Source organism: Engystomops pustulosus, chromosome 5 (genome assembly GCF_040894005.1).
Source record: "Engystomops pustulosus chromosome 5, aEngPut4.maternal, whole genome shotgun sequence".
Classification (NCBI taxonomy): Eukaryota; Metazoa; Chordata; class Amphibia; order Anura; family Leptodactylidae; genus Engystomops; species Engystomops pustulosus.
This window is the reverse complement of record NC_092415.1, coordinates 190,765,835-190,785,462: the sequence shown is the minus strand read 5'-3', so window position 1 is coordinate 190,785,462 and position 19,628 is coordinate 190,765,835. Positions and strand designations below refer to the sequence as shown.

Sequence of the window (19,628 nt, the reverse complement as noted above, 5' to 3'; positions counted from 1 at the left end):
ATATGCACGTCTGGTCTTGGCATCAGTAGAATCCACTTGCATAGGTTCCTCTGATGGGGGTATAGCAGGAGGGGAAGGACTAGGGTTGGTAACACGAATAGGTGAAGGTCTAAAGGCGTCTGATGTACCTCTCTCCTTTAGCCTGTCTCTCAAGCGTCTGTCAACTCGGATAGCTAATGTCATGCTATCCTCAAGGGAACTAGGAGTGGGATAAGCTACCAACAGATCCTTCAACCGATCATTCAGTCCGACACGAAACTGAAATCGGAGTGCCGAGTCATTCCAAGTGGAGGGACCACTCCACTGCCTAAACTCCGAGCAATATTCCTCCACAGGACGTCTACCCTGCCTCAGACCTGTCAAGTGACGTTCAGCATTAGCTGCACTATCCGGGTCATCATACAGTAGCCCTAGGGCCTGAAAAAACCCATCCACCGTCTGCAACTCAGTAGAACTAGGAGGTAACGAGAAAGCCCATTCCTGTGGTGACCCCTGGAGTAGAGACATAACTATGCCCACCTTCTGGACCTCATCCCCAGAAGAGCGGGGGCGCAATCTAAAAAACAATTTACACCCCTCCCGAAATGCACAGAATCTCTTTCTATCCCCACTGAACTTATCTGGGAGTTGTACAAGTGGCTCAGGTGGTGCTGGGGAAGCCATGGTAAACTGACGTGGGGCCGTCTCCTGCTCATGAAGCCGAACAGCTAGTTCCTGCACCATGGTGTTGATTTGCTGCATCTGTTCCACAATATTTGTCAACGCAGTTCTGCTGTCCATGACAGCGACAGTATATTGGGCTGGCTATTCTGTCAGGCGGTGGGGGGAAAGACAACCAGACAGTGAGCCCTGAGGCTGAACCCCCCCCACTGTCCCTACCTACTTGCCTCAAGACAGCTCTAGCAACTGCGGACAACCTCGGTGGCGGTCCCTATACTATGTAAGTGACACACGTAACAGGACAAGACAGACAACACAATAAGGGGTAGTCGACAAGCCAGAATCAAAACCAGAAGAATCGCAGTACAAAGTCAGTAGGCAAAAAACGGTAGTCAAAGTCAGGCAGAGGTTCGGCAACGATAACAGAAGGTACAAAGAGGTCACAGGGAAATATGGGGAGCTGGGATATCAGGTAAGAACTAGACAATAGCCAGCACGCAATTGAGCCACTAGCTGCCTTATAAGTGAAGCTGGAGAGACAGACAAGAAGCTGATAGGACTAGTGCTGATTGGAGCTGAAATCACCTGCATCAGTCCAGCAAAGACCAGGTAACTCATTAACTGCTGGACCATAGTCATCGGGTGTGTCCAGATTCCAGAGGCACAATTCACATTGCACATTACTGTCAGAACTTGCTGCACCACCGCAATCGGGCGTGTCAAAACCCCTGAGACACAATTCACACTGAACGGTTCTGACACTGCCATTTCCTTTTTATTTTACGTTTATATTTTCATAACTCAGCGTCATCTCATCTGGCATAGCAGTGTGCTTTAATACTTGGCTAGAAAACAGCCAAAGGAGAATCCAAACGGCTTACTTACGCCTACAATAGCGTTATATATATTTTATTTCTGGTTGATCTGCTGGTGGCTGTCCTTGCTGCAGTGCATCTACTAGCCAATTGTCAGGAATTTGGAGTGAGACTTGCGACCGCTGTGTTTAGCGCTTAGTGACGCACATATCCATCGCAAAGACTGAAGTGGGAAAATTTATTAGGGGTTGGATTTCAATTAGGCACAGTCTGGCAGTTTCTTTTTATTTTACGTTTATTTTTTCATAACTCAGCGTCATCTCATCTGGCATAGCAGTGTGCTTTCATACTTGGCTAGAAAATAGCCATAGCAATAGGATAGCATTGTTTGGTTTTAAAAACTAAAAAACACAAAAAAACACAAAAAAAAGTTAAAAAAAAATTAAAGTTATAACTTTCATTTTCAAAATGTTTAACCCGAGGGCTAGGGGTAGAGGACGAGGGCGGGGACGTGGGCGTCCAACTACTGCAGGGGTCAGAGGCCGTGGTCCTGGGCGGGGTGAGACACCACCTGCTTATGAGGGAGCAGGGGAACGCCGCAGAGCTACACTCCCTAGGTTCATGTCTGAAGTTACTGGGACTCGTGGTAGAGCACTGTTGAGGCCAGAACAGTGCGAACAGGTGATGTCGTGGATTGCCGTCAATGCTTCGAGCAATTTGTCCACCAGTCAGTCTTCCACACAGTCCACCCATGTCACCGAAATCGGCACTCCTCCAGCTCCTGCACCTCAGCCTCCTCCCCCCCAGTCTGCCCCCTCCCAGGAAAATTTGCCATTTGAACTGGCATACTCTGAGGAACTGTTTTCTGGACCCTTCCCACAGTCACAAACCACTTGTCCGGTTGCTGCTGAGCAATTTTCCGATGCCCAGGTTTTCCACCAGTCGCAGTCTGTGGGTGATGATGACCTTCTTGACGTAGTGGAAGAAGTGTGTAAAGAGGTGTCCGACGATGAGGAGACACGGTTGTCAGACAGTGGTGAAGTTGTTGTCAGGGCAGGAAGTCCGAGGGGGGAGCAGACTGAGGGATCGGAGGATGATGAGGTGACAGACCCAAGCTGGGTTGAGAGGCCGGGTGAACACAGTGCTTCTGAGACGGAGGAGAGTCCTCGACCAGAACAGGTTGGAAGAGGCAGTGGTGGGGCCAGACGGAGAGGCAGGGCCAGAGCAGGTGCATCAGCGCCAAATGTGTCACGTAGTGAAGCTCCCGTGGCGAGGGCTCCCGCGGCGAGGGCTAGATTTTCAGAAGTCTGGAGGTTCTTTAAGGAAACACCGGATGACCGACGGACTGTGGTGTGCAACCTTTGCCAAACCAGGATCAGCAGGGGTTCCACCACTACTAGCTTAACTACCACCAGTATGCGCAGGCATATGAATGCTAAACACCCCACTCAGTGGCACCAAGCCCGTTCACCTCCGGCCGTGCACGCCACTGCTCCTTCCCCTGTGTCAGCTGATAGTCAGCCCCCTGCCCAGGACCCTGGCACAAAAACCCCATCGTCGCCTCCACGATCCTCCACAGCATCCACCAGCGTTCACCTCTCTATACCCCAGACGCTGGAGCGGAAACGTAAATATAGTGCAACCCACCCGCACGCCCAAGCCCTTAATGTCCACATCTCCAGATTGCTTAGCCTGGAGATGCTGCCCTATAGGCTAGTAGAGACCGAGGCCTTTCGCAACCTCATGGCGGCGGCCGCCCCTCGGTATTCGGTCCCCAGCCGCCACTACTTTTCCCGATGTGCCGTCCCAGCCCTGCACCAGCACGTGTCAGACAACATAATCCGTGCCCTGACCAACGCCGTTTCTGACAAGGTCCACCTGACCACGGACACGTGGACGAGTGCTGCCGGGCAGGGCCACTATATATCGCTGCCGGCACATTGGGTTAACTTGGTGGAGGCTGGGACCGAGTCTGACCCTGCAGCTGGTCATATACTGCCGACGCCGAGGATTGCGGGGCCTACCTCGGTCCAGGTCTTTCAGGCCTACTATGCCTCCTCCTCCTCCCACTCCTCCTCCACCTCCTCCTCTGAACTACCATCCGTGGGCATGCCGCCATCAGTCGGTAGCTCTAGGCACAGCAGCAGTGCCGTCGCTAAGCGACAGCAGGCGGTGCTCAAACTGCTGAGCCTAGGCGATAAAAGGCACACCGCCCAAGAGCTATTACAGGGCATCACGGCGCAGACTGATCTGTGGCTGGCACCGCTGAACCTAAAGCCAGGCATGGTTGTGTGTGACAACGGCCGTAACCTGGTGGCGGCTCTGCAACTCGGCAGACTGACACATGTGCCATGCCTGGCCCATGTGTTAAATCTGATAGTTCAGCGTTTCCTCAAGACATACCCCAATCTGTCTGATTTGCTCACGAATGTGCGCCGCATCTGTGCGCATTTCAGGAAGTCCAGCACAGATGCTGCCACTCTCAGGGCAGCGCAGCGCCGCCTCCAACTGCCCGCTCACCGACTGTTGTGCGACGTGCCCACGAGGTGGAATTCAACATTAACCATGTTATCCAGAGTTTACCAGCAGCGCAGAGCGATTGTAGACTGCCAGATGTCAACTTCCACCAGAACTGGTAGTCAGGTCAGTCAGCTTCCTCAAGTCTACAATGAGGAGTGGACGTGGATGTCTGATATCTGTCAGGTGCTGAGTAACTTTGAGGAGTCAACACAGATGGTCAGTGGCGATGCCGCCATCATCAGCCTCACCATCCCGCTGCTTGGCCTGTTGAAAAACTCTCTGATCAGCATGAAGTCGGAAGCTTTGCGCTCCTCACAAGAGACGGGGGAAGAAGATTCCCTTGTTGATAGCCAAAGCACCCTTAGGTCTGTTTCTCAGCGCATATCGGAGGAGGTGGAGGTGGAGGAGGATGAGGAGGAAGAGGAGGAGAATGTTGGTGAGACACAAGAGGGGACCATTGTTGAGTCCTTCACTGTTCAGCGTGTATGGGCAGAAGAAGAGGAGTTGGAGGAGGAGGAAATGGACAGTCAGGCCAGTGAGGGGAGTGAATTTTTACGCGTTGGTACTCTGGCGCATATGGCAGATTTCATGCTAGGCTGCCTATCCCGTGACCCTCGCGTTCAAAGAATTTATTCCAGCACCGATTACTGGGTATTCACTCTCCTGGACCCATGGTACAAGCAAAATCTTTCCACTTTCATCCCTGGAGAGGAAAGGAGTGTGAGAATGCATGAATACCAGCAGGCCCTGGTGCACAAGCTGAAACACTATTTCCCTTCTGACAGCGCTAGCGGCAGAGTGCGTAGTTCTGCGGGACAAGTAGCGAGGGAGAGTAGGCGAGCAGGCAGCTTGTCCAGCACTGGCAAGGGTACGCTTTACAAGGCTTTTGCCAGCTTTATGTCACCCCAGCAAGACACTGTCACCTGTCCCCAGTCTCGGCAGAGTAGGGCTGATCTTTACAGAAAGATGGTGAGGGAGTACGTAGCTGACCATACCATCGTCCTAAATGATCACACAGCTCCCTACAACTACTGGGTTTCAAAGCTGGACATGTGGCACGAACTGGCGCTGTACGCCTTGGAGGTTCTTGCCTGCCCTGCCGCTAGCGTGTTGTCCGAGCTGGTTTTCAGTGCAGCTGGTGGCATCATCACCGATAAGCGTACACGCCTGTCGACTGACAGGCTGACGCTTATTAAGATGAATAAAGCCTGGATTTCTCATAATTTCCAATCTCCACCAGGTGAAGGAAGCTCAACCTGAATAATTTATGCACTCCTCCTCCTCCTCCTCATTTTCCTCCTTCTCCTCCTCTTTGTACACTAAAGCAGAGGAAACTGGCTATTTTTTGACAGGGCCCACTGGCTCTAGCTATAGTACTTTATGCATTTAATTTTTCTGGAGGGCCACCTACCCGGTCCTCTGTTTTAAACAATTTTTTGGACTGCCACATACAGGCACTCAATCTATTCAATTTTTCTGGAGGGCCACCTACCTGCTCCTCTGGTTTGAAAACTTTTTTGGACTGCCACATACAGGCACTCAATCTATTTCATTTTTCTGGAGGGCCACCTACCTGCTCCTCTGGTTTGAAAACTTTTTTGGACTGCCACATACAGGCACTATCCAAATTAAATTGTCTCCATAGCATCCTCCACACGTTGTCTCCATTGCTACCTCCAAAAGTCGTTCATATAGCTGCCTCCATACATCGTCCCCTTATCAAACGAGGTGTGTCAGGCAGAAATTTGGGTTGTTTTCATGGATTCCACATCAAAGTTGTTAACTTTGTCGCCACCCTGCTGTGTTATCCACAAAATATACTGGCAAACTTTTATCATTTACCAATATTATTTCAGCGCTTCTTGCGCATCTGTTTACATTCCCCTCACCCGCCATATCCCAAACTTATAAGAACGCTACTACACTTAACTTGGTGCAGGCTGGGACCGAGTCTGACCCTGGGGCTGGTCATATACTGCCGACGCAGAGAATTGCGGGGCCTACCTCGGTCCAGGTCTCAAAGGCCTAGTATACCTCCTCCTCCTCCCACCCCTCCTCCACCTCCTCCTCCTCCGAATTACCATCCGTGGCCATGGCGCCATCAGTCGGTAGCTCTAGGCACAGCAGCAGTGCCGTCGCTAAGCGACAGCAGGCGGTGCTCAAACTGCTGAGCCTAGGCGATAAAAGGCACACCGCCCAAGAGCTATTACAGGGCATTCCACATCAAACTTGTTAACTTTGTCGCCACCCTGCTGTGTAATCCACAAAATATACTGGCAAACTTTTATCATTTACCGATATTATTTCAGCGCTTCTTGCGCATCTGTTTACATTCCCCTCACCCGCCATATCCCAAACTTATAAGAACGCTACTACACTTGATCTTATACAAAAGGTTCTTAGAAGTGCTGTTTGGGGAGTAGCCTAGAGACAGGGGCTTGGATTGGCGAAAGCTCGCCTGGCAGCGGAGCGCCAGCTCCATGCCAAGATCCAACTAACATAGTTTTAACTGCAGCACCTTTAATCTACTACTAGTTCACTGCCTCCATACATGGTCCCCTTATCAAACGAGCTGTGTCAGTCAGAATTTTGGGTTGTTTTCATGGCTTCCATGTTAACTTTGTCGCCACCCTGCTGTGTAATCCACAAAATATACTGGCAAACTTTTATCATGTACCGATATTATTTGAGCGCTTCTTGCTCACCTCCTTTGGTTCCTCTCTGCCACCCATTGGTTTGAAGCCTGAGTCCATTTAGGGTATGTCGCCATGCCACTCTCTAGCCTGCCGCTGCTGCCGCTGCCTCTGCATGCCGTCCCCTATAGTGTCAGGGTCAATTATTGGATGTTTTACATGCTATCTAGCTTCATTCTGTCACTCTGTCATGACCATGCTGTTGCCCATAATTTTGGCATAATGGTGTGATTAAGCAGCCTCAGAGGCATCCATGCATGCTGCCCCTGCTGTTTCCTGTCCATTTCCGTGGTGTTTCCATCCTTTTCTGAGGTTCCCAGGTGTTTGCCCAAGCTTCCCTGTGCAGAGCCTTGGTCCCCTTGAAAAATGCTCGAGTCTCCCATTGACTTCAATGGGGCTTGTTATTCGAGACGAGCACTCGAGCATCGGGAAAAGTTCGTCTCGAATAACGAGTACCCGAGCATTTTAGTGCTCGCTCATCTCTAATGGTTATATTATATAGAATTGTTTCCCTAAATGCCTTCCTCATGCAATCCCTCCCCTCCCTTGGTTGAACTTGATGGACTATGGATGGATGGATTATGGTTTACTATTCAATTTTTTGAGTTATGAAACTTGTTGGTTCTCAGTTCGCACCTGTTGTCGTATACCGCTGTCATCAGTCTTGAAAGTCATTCCAATGATATTCTCTAGAATATCTGATTGTCGGTAAGGTGGCTGGAAGCAGACCTTCAAATCTTGTCCTGAATTTTAATTAGACTGCATTTACGTACATAGCGATCTATATTTATTACAAAGACCTACAGCGCTAATGTTTACCACGAGCTTCACTTCACATGACGACTTCTCCAGATTGTTTTGGAGTCATGTCCCACAATTCATTTGTGTAGATGATCTCCATCTGTTAAATGGTTCATTACATCTTGGAAATGTTTACATGATTATTAAGGTCAAAGATTATCTTCATCCCAAAACCAAGAACAATGGGTTTATGTGGAACAGGATGAGCATAATAAGTATAACAAATGTTACTTCCTGTCTCTTCCCGTATCCTCTACACTGATTGGTCCCTTGTCAACCTGGAAGCCGAGCCAATTATATCATTTTATATCATATTGTGTAAGTTTGTAAATACCAACATAAGTCACCAACCACAAGTCCACCCGGTATCTGCAAAACATAAAAAGTAAAAAAAAAGAATTTTGATTTGAAAAGGGCTGTAAATATAGTGAATTATTTTCTTTGCAGCCAGTATTATACTCCAGAGCTGCATTCACAATTTTGCTCATTGTCTTTGGAAACAGTTAACAATTTTAGTGTGACAATTATGAAAGCCCTTTGCCATCTAAGCTATGGTATTTTGAGAGAATATGCCATAATTTAAAGGGAACCTGTCAGCAGGAGACCCATTTTTAGCACTCCCCCAGTCCCCACAGAGCATAGTACATACACTGCCAAAGTGTTTTTGTATAATAAATAGGTTTTGCAGAAAAATAGATATGTTATATTGTATCTTTCATTAGCATCTGCTGTGTGACTAGACAGTTGCCAATTGGGAGGGGTGGAAAGGAGCAGCTTCCCCCCCCACCCTTGGGATTCAGCTTCTCCATGTGACCTTTTCAAATATATGAAAACACCCATCACTTGCCTTAGCGACGCCCCCTGCTCCTCTACAGCGAATCCCGAGTGTGGGGAGTTATTTATATATTTGAAAAGGTCACATGTTTCCCAAGGGTGGGGGGGGGGGGGAACTGCTCCTTTCCAGCTCCTCCCAATTGGCAACTGCCTAGTCACACAGCAGATGCTAATGAAAGGTACAATATAACATATCATTTTTCCTGTAAAACCAATTTTTAATACAAAAACTTTGGCAGTGTATGTACTATGCTCTGTGGGGACTGGGGGAGTGATAAACATGGGTCTCCTGGCGACAGGTTCCCTTTAACTATTTGGCGGAGTAACATTCCGATGATCAGAGCAAAGAACATTGTTTTGAGTGATTCCACAGTGGGAGGGGGAAGAGTACCTGTAAAGCTACAGCACGGAGGGGCTCTGGTAACGCCCCCAGAGCCCTTCTGGCACATTAGTATAATTTCAAAGTTGGTTTTATAAGGAATGAAGCCATGTACAACAAATATATAAGGAGATTACCACAGTCCCGGTGCCTGAATCTATGAATAATGTCCCTGGTTTATCATGATGGATTCTGATGGTAGATTTCAATTAACCAGGGCCACCACAATGGTCTAGCATTTCCATGCACAGACTTGCAACATGCTGTAGGAAATGTATCCTACCCTTTACAAGCAGATGCTAAAAATGGCACACAGACTTGTACACTGAGATGCATCAGAACATTATAGACTCCCTACAGTCATAGCGCAAGCTTTACACGTAGACGGAGGGACAAGGGGAAGGACATTACTGGCTGAAGGTGAAGAGCAACTTATACTTAGGTAGGACTTTTAAGATGATATTTGTTCCATTTGAAAATTAGAATTGGTGCCTGTACATTGCTTTTGGTTACTGGGCTGTAATAGGAGTCAGTTTGTCTAATTCAGGAGTCAACCTAAATATTACTGGCTCTGTCTCTGTCCTCTGCCTTACGGGTGGAACTATAGATGACCATCCTCTTGCTCTTTTGCATTTGTGGTTTTTGAACCCAGCAGAACCCCATTGGCATCCAGTGATTTGCTGTGACTTGGCATCGGAGCATGTGGTTACTGTCACACGAGCAAAGTCAGTGGTTAAATCTGAAGGGAACAGGACAATGAGCTGCCATCTGGCCGCTAGATTGTAATGTTATCCAGAGTAAACACATTGCTGCCTTGCACAACTTTGTCACTTTACCAAAACTCCTCATTACGCGGCCGAAGGCTTGTCTGGTCCCACCCTTATAGTAAATCTTGTCTGAAAAGAAGAAGTAAGACAAGTAATCACTAGTGTCCACATCCGGCTCCCTGCATGCCACTTGTATGGAGCAGTCGCTATCCCATGGTAATGATTGCTCTGGAGCATACAGCAGGAAAAGTCATGGAAGTCTATTTGTCTATAGACAAATTTGGCATATGTCCACCTTTTATGATGAGGATCTACTCGTATACTGATATGCTTTGACATATAGTGATCATTGAGTTTTTCGGGATTTGCACGGCTTTCAACGGGTGTCTGCGCTGGGATTGTGTCGTGATTGGTTTTTGGCGCAGCTGCGCTGCTTCCATGTGACACAAATTAGGGGGCGTGCCGACGGATGATCCGACTGATGATCAGTCAGATGTGCCCCTATGTCTGCAAATTATCTTCCTAGATAAAGAATACTCTTTAATGGACTTGACAGACCCTTTGCTGAGCCTTGCAATATAAGTCAGGCTCTCATCTTCACACAGCTGTTTAGGGGTACCTACCTGGAATCCAACAGTAGCAAAATAGTAGTACAGCACCTAGGCTCAGGTAGCAGGCTGGTCTAAAGTGGAACTGTCTGCTTTTAGACCATGGATCAGGCCTGAATAGCTTTCACAGACTTAAGACTGGAGCACACAAAATATCCCCCTGTCTCCTGTATCAGATCTGCAGTCTGTCTCTCTAGTCTCCAATAATCAACACACTCCCCACTAACTTACCACTCTTCCGCTTTTCCAACTGTCTACCCACACCCTAACTATTGAGGAACCCCTTTTATTAACTTTAGCTTCTCCCTTCTAGAAGGATCTGGGTTGCCAGCCAATCAGGATGCCCACCTGCTATCCATATGACAGGTTTTAATATTAAACAATACACATGAATAATGGCATATTATAATAAGACTAATCAAAGAAAGCTGATCAAAAAAAATTTCCGATACCAGTCATGATAAAGAAGTTCTCAAGATGTTGTACACTACTGTGAATAATGGGATACAGTTTGCCCTGTTGGATTCTAGTACTGGGGTCCTCGCTACTAATTTGAACTAGAATGATGCCTGTATGGAACTTATATCTGTTTTCTTGTATATTTGCATGGAATTACTCAAAGTATCTTGGGTTTCTCACACATGCAGACAACATTCAGGTAGGTTAAAGTGGTATTCCAGACTGGGGCACATATCACCTACTCAGTGCAAAAGATATATACAGGCAGTCCCCAGGTTACATACAAGATAGGGTCCGGAGGTTTGTTCTTAAGTTGAATTTGTATGTAAGTCGAAACTGTATATTTTATCATTGAAATTCTAGACAAAATTTTTTTCTTTTGTCCCAGTGACAAATGGAGTTTCAAAATTTTTGCTGTAATCGGACCAATGATTATCAATAAAGCTTCATTACAGACACCTTACAGCTGATCATTAAAGTCTGGGACTATAGTAACATGCAGAGACTTCACCAGAGGTCAGAGGGGTCTGTCTGTAACTATGGGTTGTCTGTAAGTCGGGTGTCCTTAAGTAGGGGACCGCCTGTATTTGTAGGGTTCAGATGGTTCAGACTCAACTACTACAGTGGAACCTGGTGACGCAAATCCCCAGCCACAGATTATACCTAGGAATTTCAAAGTCTATAGCAATGATTTGGAATGCAACTAGTGATGAGTGGACCCATTGAGGTTTAGGTCCAGGGACACCTGAAATTGGTGCTGGCATTGGCCATCGCTGTCCGCGTTCCACCATTTTCCGAGAAACTTTCACTCATGACATCATCGGGGAGCAACGACCTCTGGAAAAATGGCCATGTGCATGCCCCATCTGCATTTACATACCTTACCGGATTTGCCAGGGGCATTTAAAGAGTTACCACCTGCATTGACGGGTATCATAGTACTATTGAAGTTCGGGTGACCTGATCCGAACATTGATAGATCGGGTCCACTCATCAATAAATGGAACATTGATTCTCTTTATCGGTGGGGATCTCAATAGTCAGAACCCACCAATCCCAGATTTTTTTCTTCCTCTTGTCCTTTGTATAGGGGATGAAAATCAAACTTGGTACAACCCCTTTTAGACTGAAATACTCCTTTAATTGGCTTCTAATAAAGTTAAACCTAGTGTATTTGTTTCTGATATTGGAAAATTATATTGTTGGAGAGAGAAACTAATATACACAATAGGATTCATGGTATACTCTGTTGATGCTGTATAGGTGTTACTAGGTACCAGTAACAATATGTAGTATAGAAAACTTACTCATACCTTCTCCCCTCACCCATAAGCCTACACATTTGTGGTTTAACTTGTGACCTTCACATTATATCTTTATGATTCTCCGCAGTGCGAGGCCTTGGACATCAAAAGTTAAAATTCACAGGGGAAAAAAAAAATCACATTTTAGAATTGAAAGAGTTAAATTAATAACACAAAAGATCAAAAACCGAAAAGAATAAAGAAAATCGCCAGAGGGAAAGAGACAGCAGGAATCACAGCATTGTTAGAGGAATACAAAAATCTACAATTTCACATTTATGTCTGGCTGAAATATAAGTGTTCAGAGGATCCCCAGACGGAAAAGTCATAAAATTTACACATTTTTTTAAATGCTGTGACTCGCTGCTCCCCCTGAGCTGCTGTGACTCGCTGCTCCCCCTGAGCTGCTGTGACTCGCTGCTCCCCCTGAGCTGCTGTGACTCGCTGCTCCCCCTGAGCTGCTGTGACTCGCTGCTCCCCCTGAGCTGCTGTGACTCGCTGCTCCCCCTGAGCTGCTGTGACTCGCTGCTCCCCCTGAGCTGCTGTGACTCGCTGCTCCCCCTGAGCTGCTGTGACTCGCTGCTCCCCCTGAGCTGCTGTGACTCGCTGCTCCCCCTGAGCTGCTGTGACTCGCTGCTCCCCCTGAGCTGCTGTGACTCGCTGCTCCCCCTGAGCTGCTGTGACTCGCTGCTCCCCCTGAGCTGCTGTGACTCGCTGCTCCCCCTTAGCTGCTGTGACTCGCTGCTCCCCCTGAGCTGCTGTGACTCGCTGCTCCCCCTGAGCTGCTGTGACTCGCTGCTCCCCCTGAGCTGCTGTGACTCGCTGCTCCCCCTGAGCTGCTGTGACTCGCTGCTCCCCCTGAGCTGCTGTGACTCGCTGCTTCCTCTTAGCTGCTGTGACTCGCTGCTCCCCCTGAGCTGCTGTGACTCGCTGCTCCCCCTGAGCTGCTGTGACTCGCTGCTCCCCCTGAGCTGCTGTGACTCGCTGCTCCCCCTGAGCTGCTGTGACTCGCTGCTCCCCCTGAGCTGCTGTGACTCGCTGCTCCCCCTGAGCTGCTGTGACTCGCTGCTCCCCCTGAGCTGCTGTGACTCGCTGCTCCCTCTTAGCTGCTGTGACTCGCTGCTCCCTCTTAGCTGCTGTGACTCGCTGCTCCCTCTTAGCTGCTGTGACTCGCTGCTCCCCCTGAGCTGCTGTGACTCGCTGCTCCCCCTGAGCTGCTGTGACTCGCTGCTCCCCCTGAGTTGCTGTGACTCGCTGCTCCCCCTGAGCTGCTGTGACTCGCTGCTCCCCCTGAGCTGCTGTGACTCGCTGCTCCCTCTTAGCTGCTGTGACTCGCTGCTCCCTCTTAGCTGCTGTGACTCGCTGCTCCCTCTTAGCTGCTGTGACTCGCTGCTCCCCCTGAGCTGCTGTGACTCGCTGCTCCCCCTGAGCTGCTGTGACTCGCTGCTCCCCCTGAGCTGCTGTGACTCGCTGCTCCCCCTTAGCTGCTGTGACTCGCTGCTCCCCCTGAGCTGCTGTGACTCGCTGCTCCCCCTGAGCTGCTGTGACTCGCTGCTCCCCCTGAGCTGCTGTGACTCGCTGCTCCCCCTGAGCTGCTGTGACTCGCTGCTCCCCCTGAGCTGCTGTGACTCGCTGCTTCCTCTTAGCTGCTGTGACTCGCTGCTCCCCCTGAGCTGCTGTGACTCGCTGCTCCCCCTGAGCTGCTGTGACTCGCTGCTCCCCCTGAGCTGCTGTGACTCGCTGCTCCCCCTGAGCTGCTGTGACTCGCTGCTCCCTCTTAGCTGCTGTGACTCGCTGCTCCCTCTTAGCTGCTGTGACTCGCTGCTCCCTCTTAGCTGCTGTGACTCGCTGCTCCCTCTTAGCTGCTGTGACTCGCTGCTCCCCCTGAGCTGCTGTGACTCGCTGCTCCCCCTGAGCTGCTGTGACTCGCTGCTCCCCCTGAGCTGCTGTGACTCGCTGCTCCCCCTGAGCTGCTGTGACTCGCTGCTCCCCCTGAGCTGCTGTGACTCGCTGCTCCCCCTGAGCTGCTGTGACTCGCTGCTCCCCCTGAGCTGCTGTGACTCGCTGCTCCCCCTGAGCTGCTGTGACTCGCTGCTCCCCCTGAGCTGCTGTGACTCGCTGCTCCCCCTGAGCTGCTGTGACTCGCTGCTCCCCCTGAGCTGCTGTGACTCGCTGCTCCCCCTGAGCTGCTGTGACTCGCTGCTCCCCCTGAGCTGCTGTGACTCACTGCTCCCTGTCCTCTCTACATAGACTTCTATGTAAACTGACATCTCATCTAGTCATTGTCCGAATTTATGGTGCAATCCAGAATGTGAAGTAATGAAGCAGTACAATAATTGTCAAAGTAAGTGTAGAAGGAAGCATTTTACTCCGATTAGATTTATTGCAAAGTTTTTTGTGGACCCTAGAACTATTTATTTTAGTTTTTTGGAAACGTTATGGACCATGGAAGCTGATGTTGATGTGACTCGTGTCCGTCGCCTCGCAGGCCAAGGTTTGTGATCTGAGCTGGACGTCTGTAAAAAGAAACAAATAACATTTCCATCCTAATTATAACGTCTGACTTTCACTGGACGTCAGTAGATCTTCCTTGCGGTAGATTTCACATGGTCTGAATGTTATTCTGTGGCATGTGATATTTCGCTGAAGTAATATTATGCTAAAAATATTTCCGTGATCCCACAGACCAGGGATCGGCACGAGAAGCGGCATCCGTGTTCTATGGAGCGATTTATTCAGTATAGCTGTTGAATGGCTTCATGGTATTATGTACTTTTATCATTAATGGGTCATGTGATCTCTATCCGTCCATGAACAATCGCCCTGCCAGGACCTTAATCGTATATTCATGAACACTATCATAAGGTCCTATTTTTCATGGACAGTTAGAGATCACATGACCCTCCATCTGCGGCCATTTTATGGTCAGGAATCTCTGGCTGATGAGGTAAAAGACAGGAGGCTTCACTTTACATATCAAGAAAGCGGAGCAGAACTATTACTAGATGTATATTGGTAAATTACCTCATATCCAGCCTCCCACACTTACACACACATTACAAAGACATGAGGTAAAGTGTCCAACCCCTAGAAGATCTCTGATCTCAGTCAGGGAGTGGAATCCATAAAATCTGCTACATTTTGAGTTCCATCAAGGCATGGTGAAGTGTCAATTATGCAAAATACTATGGGATATGACATAATAATTTGACCTAATTTTACAAAGTTTGAAAACTGACCCATTTCTTGTTTTACTGAAAACCTCACGTTTATTAAAAATATAATATCCCAGAAAAAAATAAATTGTTATAGAACTTTATTCATCTTTTATATTTTAAAAATCTCTAAAATGTTCTTCTTGTCTCCATTAGATGCAAAGAGATATTACCTACAACGTTCGAGAAGGCCCAGTGGTCCACCGACCTGGGTCCGCCACATACCCCTCTCATGGAGGACCGATATCTCCGCCTCCCACCCCTGTGCCGCATTCCATGCCGCCTTCTCCATCCAGGATTCCATATGGTGGAGGGCGTCCTCCAGTTGGACAGAGTAACCCAACAATGCCAAGGGAAAGACTATCCAGTTTGCCTGTCTCGAGATCTATATCGCCAAGCCCCAGTGCCATCTTGGAAAGGAGGGACGTAAAACCAGATGAGGATATGGGCAATAAAAATGTCCAGTTAATGCGGAATGACAGCATGTACACGGACCCTTACATGTACCACGAGGGCCGGATGAGCATAGCGTCTTCACATGGTGGGCACCCTCTTGACATGCCAGATCACCTTATTGCTTTCCACAGAGGGTCGATGAGGTCTTCAAGCACTTACTCAAACGCTTCTATGCAAGTGGAAATGATGGAACAATCGGTTTATAGACAAAAGAACCGGAAACATTCAGAAAGTCATTTGCCAACTCTTGGATCTAAAACTCCTCCAGCCTCGCCTCACAGAGTGACTGATATAAGGATGATGGAGACGCATGGTCATAATGCTCATGGGCCTCCTCTTGGTATGCACAGCGAGAGGTCTTCTCCGATACGACAGTCCTTTAAAAAAGATCAGGGTCCGGGGGTATTTGTCGAGGCCAAAGTCCGGAACACTGGTGGAATACTTGGTATGGCCGATATTGTCCCATCTCCTACTGAAAAGCAAATGTATGCTGGATATGGAGCTCCCAAAGACAACTACACACGGTAAGGGCATGTAAAGATTTTGTGATCCTGGATAATGAATAGGATATGATGATATGGGACTATAGAAAAAAGTAAACAACCCAAACCATGAGACTTAGGTGGGAGTAGATCCAATGTGTGTAGGGTTTTCCAGTTCTCATCTGGCAACCTCGGGAGGAGGGTCAAGCATGTTGACTTTTGTCATGTCTGATCCTTTGTTCCCCAATGAGATAAGAAGACTCTATAGGACACCTCATGCATTCTTGGTCAACCCAAGCAAAGGTCGGTCATACAACGCGTATGGAAAGCTTTATTGTAAATTTGTACTGGTATTATTTTTACTCCTACATCAAAGATCCTTAATGCAAATCCAGATCATAAAGTGAGGGACTTGCGTGTATCATTAACATAAGACGGCGCAGGCTTCCATATGCATGAACTTGACTCATACCGGCTAACTAACTAAACCGCATGAGCAGCATATTAATGCTTATAGACCTTCATGGCTGCGGGGAACATAAAGGGAATGTACAAGCTCTTCTGTTAGGTCCCATTTCCTAAAGTTCATTTAGGAAAACATCTACGCAGTGTAGGGATCATGTTTGTGGAAATCCCTTGTATCTGTGGACACTTTGTACCGTTTCTCTCAGGTAGTCACTCCCGGTTGTCCGCTCTCTGTTATATTTGGGTACGTGCCTCGGTGCAGATGTTTTCTCTCCTCTGAATGTATATTACATTATCGTCTGTTTCCAATTTGATTGTGGCTTTCTCTGAAATTGATGGCTTTCTTCCCAGAGTTTATATATGTGAGGATGGAGAATGCAGACTGATACTTGTGAGCCTGTATATGTGCAGCGCTACTCATATACAATACACAATGTAACTCTGCACCCTCTGCGTTCTACGAGAAGAAGCCACATGGGCCACCATTACCGTTCCTGCCATGGTAGTTAAACATTGGGATGGGAAGTATATTGATGTATAACTAGGAGGGTGTAAAGGGACTTTCCAGGTGCATGGCCTATTCTTATAGCCAAGGGACTCTGAATTAGACTCCCCCCCCCCCCCCCCCAACAATCGTGAGAATTCAACATCAAAGTCCTGAAATGTACATTGGAAGGGAAATTTGATTATTAGTGCTGAAATTCAAAAGTCCTATTGGTTTGAACCCACATTATATTGCGGGAAGAAAGTGAAGCCATTCCAGTCATTGTAACTTATGGGCAGATTAGGTCCTCCAGAACAACATATCCCCTTGTTAGCTGTTTGGAGGGAAAATCCATGGATAGTTGTCTTAGTGATACTATCCCTTTAATCACGCTGACTTTTCTGTTTTGCTCCAATTACAGTAAAATGGAAGCAGCACATACTGTAAATGATGGGCACCGACACACCTTCAGATCCCATTGCTATAAAGGGGGGTCCATTATTGTAGCCGATTTTTAATTTGGACTTCATTACAAAATCGGTGACCGAGGCTCTAATGCAGATGTGGACAAGGCCATCTTCCTTGAAGGTGCACTTGTATACAGGGGCCGGCTCCAGGTTTCAGTAGGCCCCTGGGCGAAAGAGCCTCAGTGGGCCCCTTTGCAGTGAACTTACTTGGCAGCATTAAAAATTCAGAAACTAAAATAGTCTCCTGTTCCCTAAAATGTTCCCTAGTTTATCATCCCCAAAAGCCCCCTCATGGCTGTTTTATATAAAGCCCCCTCACCCCCATGGATTCCTCATGTACAACCTTATGTGGGCCCCTCCAGCAGCCCTGAGCCCCAGCACTTGCCTGGTATGCCCAGTGCTGGCGCTGCCCCTTCTTATATATAATGTTACACATAGAGTTGCTATTTTCCCACATAAAGCACCATTACTACAGTTTTATGTAATACGTTGGTTACTTTCTAGTTTAATATTCCTTTAATTAAAGCACGGCAACCTTTTTTTCATTTTCTATTTTTTATTATTATGTCTAATCCAGCTATAAAATCTTTTATTAAGGAAAAATTTTGTACGTAGATTGGTTGCCAACTGGCATCTGAGCGCCGCTTAGCCATTATATTGATGGGTTGGGGAATTTTATGGCGCTGCATAGATATAATGTTGTTTTTATTAGATGTGTATCCAACCAAAAGTGAAATGTAGCAGCAGGCTGTGTTTACGTTGGATGTGATCCCCATTCATGGTTAAATATTATTACATAATGTGACTTCATTGTTTGCACTGAATATCATGAAGATCAATGTAAAAGACAGTCTTAAAAATAACATTTGCTACATAAGATTAAGAGTTTTTCTCTTTCTATGTCACTCACTGTTCCCCAAGGGAGTAATCTGTTGTGGGAGGAGCTTGTCCTGGGACCTCCCATGAGCAGTCAGCTATAATGGTTGAAGGAACCTTTTCACCGCAGCTCTGTGTTAAAATAAGTCAAATAAAACCTCCTGCCCCCTCCATCGTGCCAGCTCTTCTTGCTTCTGTCCGCTGTTATTAAACCATGCGTGTCGTTCTGCTGCAAATAATCACAGGACTCAACAGTGACTTCTACACACTGAACATCAATGACTCCCGCAGTGACACATTTGGTTAGAGTACCACCTCTGAGGACTGTAAGTAAGACAATCCCTCTAAGTTGATATTCTAGTTACATTACACTATCGAAGAGGTGACTGACAACCAATATTGTCTCCTGGGGGTTGTTACCCAAGGTCCTCCATGAATGAGGCACTGCCTAGTAGATACAAAACCTCCTTTTATGGGACATGTGTGTATGTATATATAAATATGTATATATATATTTATATACCATATTTTTCGGACTAAAAGACGCTTTTTACTATAGGACATGCCCCACATTTAAGCTTCCAAAAAAGTAAAAAATATATTTTACACCAATTAAAATATCCCTGTTGGTCCCACTAAAGCACAGCACACACAGCTCTGCTTCATCCATACAGTTACACACACAGCACTGCTTCATCCATACAGTTACACGGACATCTCTGCTTCGTCCATACAGTTACACACACAGCTTTGCTTTATCCATACAGTTACACACACAGCTCTGCTTCATCCATACAGTTACACACACAGCTCTGCTTCGTGCATACAGCTACACACATAGCTCTGCTTCGTGCATACAGCTACACACGTAGCTCTGCTTCGTCCATACAGCTACACACATAGCTCTGCTTCGTCCATACAGCTACGCACATAGCTCTGCTTCGTCCATACAGCTACGCACATAGCTCTGCTTCGTCCATACAGCTACGCACATAGCTCTGCTTCGTCCATACAGCTACGCACATAGCTCTGCTTCGTCCATACAGCTACGCACATAGCTCTGCTTCGTCCATACAGCTACGCACATAGCTCTGCTTCGTCCATACAGCTACGCACATAGCTCTGCTTCGTCCATACAGCTACGCACATAGCTCTGCTTCGTCCATACAGCTACGCACATAGCTCTGCTTCGTCCATACAGCTACGCACATAGCTCTGCTTCGTCCATACAGCTACGCACATAGCTCTGCTTCGTCCATACAGTTACACACACAGAACCCCTTCCCCTCTTCTTCTTACCTTGTCCCAGCGCAGCATGTCCCCATTCTTGGCAGCATGTGGTG

The 19,628-nt window shown here is 47.5% G+C and overlaps 1 protein-coding gene across 14 annotated transcripts in view; it reads left to right on the top strand.

Moving 5' to 3' along the window:
* KIAA1217 (KIAA1217 ortholog) overlaps positions 1–19,628 on the top strand; it is a 421,655-nt gene that overhangs the window by 357,187 nt on the left and 44,840 nt on the right. For 13 of the 14 annotated variants that reach the window (XM_072154151.1, XM_072154147.1, XM_072154149.1 and 10 more), the window contains one exon: positions 15,212–16,035. In XM_072154151.1, the coding sequence (XP_072010252.1) occupies positions 15,212–16,035 (824 nt within the window). Of the gene's footprint in view, positions 1–9,086; positions 9,145–15,211; positions 16,036–19,628 lie in introns of those variants that run through there. The other variant, XM_072154158.1, reaches the window with a different exon arrangement.